The sequence below is a fragment of the Physella acuta genome, unplaced genomic scaffold (assembly GCF_028476545.2).
Source record: "Physella acuta isolate Inbredline_101_S28 unplaced genomic scaffold, ASM2847654v3 ptg000185l, whole genome shotgun sequence".
Lineage (NCBI taxonomy): Eukaryota > Metazoa > Mollusca > Gastropoda > Physidae > Physella > Physella acuta.
Genome location: NW_026731704.1, coordinates 326,657 through 330,154, shown reverse-complemented (window position 1 = coordinate 330,154; position 3,498 = coordinate 326,657). Strand labels below are relative to the sequence as shown.

General features: G+C 34.7%; 1 protein-coding gene across 1 annotated transcript; it reads right to left on the bottom strand.

Moving 5' to 3' along the window:
• Positions 1-308: 308 nt before the first annotated feature.
• LOC131936695 (ankyrin repeat domain-containing protein 39-like) lies at positions 309-725 on the bottom strand. The gene has a single exon (XM_059293743.1). It carries the CDS (start codon positions 723-725, stop codon positions 309-311), a length of 417 nt encoding a protein of 138 aa, XP_059149726.1.
• Between the last annotated feature and the right edge of the window lie 2,773 nt (positions 726-3,498).

The following is a 3,498-nucleotide window of genomic DNA, read 5'->3' as shown; positions in this document are numbered from 1 at the left end:
ATGGAATTCTTAACAGGTTAATTCACAAATCTAACCACATTCATCCATGTATGTTTTGTACCTCCAGAGGTAATACTGTATGGAATTAATTCACTTATTTATAGATAATTTTATCCTTCTCTATGGATAAAACCAAACATTGGCGATTTAATCTCATGGTTGTAATTTACATCTTGCTTCCTTATTCTTTACAACATCAATATGTTTTCTGCCCTTGAAATCTGTTATACTGGAAGCTTTGGGTTCACTGCTCATTAGGATGTCTACAGTATCAATGTGTCCATTTACTGCAGCCTTGTGTAATGGTGTTATTCCATCACAATCAACTGCCAAAGGATCTGCCCATGTTGCAAGAGTAAACTCACAATATTTGCATGGCCCATATATGCAGCTCTGTGCAGTGGGGTGGCTCTGCTGGATTTGGTGGCGACATTCACATCAGCATGATGGTCAAGCAATGTCTGACATACTTGGATGTGCCCATTTCTGCAGGCATAGTGCAAAGCGGTAAAGCCCGACTTGTCAGCTTTGTTAACTACTAATCCGCCACTCAAAGCTAATTTATGTTCGACACCTAAGTTATCTCCAGTTTGAGCAGATGTCCATATCCCCTTTTCAAAGCCTAATTCGTCTAGGGTTTGATGTTCTGATGGGTTGGAGACTTCAATGTGGCATTTGCAACTTGGTGATTCTTTGCAACTATGGACGCCGCTATGTTCAGACATATTTCATACAAAGTTTATTACAATATTAAAACTCAACATAACTACACGTTCAACAATTTCCACGCTAAATTTCTGATGCATTTATTTAACTTTTGAAAGCTATAAGAACATTAGAGCTAGCAAATTTTTAACTAAGCTCTGGGAGAGTCATTTTTAACATCACAAAATTATTCAATATTTTTCTGCCACTGCTAACACTGGAATTATTGATCAAATATAAGGATCAATGCGTTTTATAACAGTAGAAACAAAAAGATATGCATGGCAAAAATAAGTTCCCTGGGCTTGTAATAAAATTAAATATTTTCACTACAGTGAGGAAAAAATTACTTGATAACTTTAATTTAATGTACTTTATAAATTATTAAAATAAAAGATCGACAAAGAGTTCGACCAAAATGCTGTTGAAACTGGACTATAAGTTTATATGTAAATATGTATCTACTAAAGTTATGGGTTTAAAGCTAAGAATAATATTAATTCCTCTGAAATATCAAAAGTGTAGACTAATAAACACAAACAATTTATTTTTAAACAATAAAGTGTTACAATAAATCAATTATATTTCTTTATAACTATTGAATTATTGAATTGTTCTAAATTAGAATAATTGTGAACTTAAAATTCGAGTTATTTCAATAAAATTTATTGCATTAAATATAATGGGAAATAACTCTTACTCTAACGACACGCTTATATACCTAATATTATTATTATACTCGAAAAAATAAAAATAAAAAATAAAAGCATGTATTATTCATTTTATGTGTGTTTTTGTCTTTATTTTGTTCTTTTCCTGCTAAGTATTTTTAATATGTCTTTAATTTATTCTAATGTGTGTTGTCAGACCCCGTCAGATCTCACGCAAGTGTCAACTATGTCAGTAAAATACACGTAACAGACACTCGCGATAAGGTTAGGCTTGTCAGGACATGATCTAAAGGAAGTTGATATTTTTATAGAAAAAGGTATGTTATCGGCAACTCAAACACCTGACTAACCAAACATAGAACTGTGTATAATATGCAGCCTTTCACCAAACAAATTTGTTGAATTTATAACTTAGGAATAATGCACACATGTATGTCTTTATAAAAAGTGTTTCATAAACATGTATTAACTATTGAATGGTTTATAGTTTCTCGCTAACAATAAATATGTTTTCATATACACGATTTATTAGAATGTTGTGAAGATAACATGAAGATGTTTACTTTTAATACCAACATACTCCATTCTAAATGAACGATACCTTGTTGGGATCTTACAAAAAATGTAGGCCCTACATTGCTAATACCAACTCAGTCCTTCCTAAATGAACGCTAATGCTTGGCGGTCATCATTCTGAGATGTACATATTATTTACAGAATAAAGGGTAGGTTTTGTGTGTGTGTGTGGGGGGGGGGGGTTGTATCCAGTGTTTCTTCCAGACTTTTTTTTCCGATGGGGCACTTGAAATCTTCGGGGGGCGGTGAATTTTCTTCGGGGGGGGGGGGGGCGGACACTGTTAAAAGTATATATTTTCTATATAAATTATATAAATTTCATTTCGTTCGGGGGGGGGGGGGGGGGGGGCGGTAAAAATTTTTCGGGGGGGCGGTAAAAAATTTTCGGGGGGGCTAAGCCCCCCCCCCCAAAGAGATGCCTGGAAGAAACTGGTTGTATCCTGGAACATTAGTGCTTTGCTATTTCTGAAAGATAAAAGTTATAAATTTGAATATAATAATACACGTGGTGGGTTATAGTAAACTTTATCTTAGCGAATTTGGCTCCAAAAAGTTGGTATTAGTTATACATGAAATATACATGAAACACAATATAATATACACAATACGTGATCATTAGCATTCCCAATTTTCATGTTTTCGATTTGCACCCCCCCTCTCGAGTTTTTCTCTATATATTTTGCTATTTTATGCCTTGGTGTCACCCTTCTAAATGGTGTCACCCGGTGCGGTCCGCACCCCCCCCCCCCCTCGCTACGCCCCTGAGTTAATGATATAATTAGTATTGTTAGTTGGGATTTAAGTGGGAATAAAGGTAAATAACTGCATGCAGATTAAATAACTCACTATAAAACTTGTTTGCTTCCAGTATAGGTGGAGAAAGAGTGAAAAACAAATACGACTTATGTGGGTTTCCCCGTGTCAGAGAGAAACATACTGACTGTGCATACAAGTATGAGACAAGAAAATTTAGAATTTAAATAAATTATAAACATAATCAATAAGAGGTTATTGACATTTATTTTCTGTCTACCCGACTCAAACCTAAAACATTAAAGGAATGAGATTAGTGTAGAATGGGCAGATACTTAGGTTGTAATTATGTCACCAAGTCTTTTGGTAACTACTGCTCGGAATATGGCATCTATGTCAGTGTCGCTGTACGTCTTTGATTCAAATTTACTTTTGTTTCTCGTGGTCCATACTGTCTGTCTAAAAATAGCTGTAGCGGTAATTTTATTGTCATTGTCTGTTTTATTATTGGATTTGTGTATGTAGTTTAGGATGATTGCTTTGTTTAAGGTATCAGTATTGGAAGTTTCTAAAATTGATCCTAGGGTTTGTGTTATGTACGAAGTCATCAGTATGGTTAGGATTGATGGTGGTGATGACTGCAGTGAGAGGTTAAACAGTTGTGTGGCGAACTAGACACTGTATATTACTTGATTGTTGAAGAAGACACCAACACAATTTCAGCTGAACAACTTTAATAACATAGATAATGGAACTACACCCTATATGGTAGTCTTACTATCGTCTAAGGAAG

Coding starts and splice junctions, on each gene's coding strand:
- LOC131936695 (XM_059293743.1), bottom strand. CDS start 725: ATGTCTGAACATAGCGGCGTCCATAGTTGCAAAGAATCACCAAGTTGC.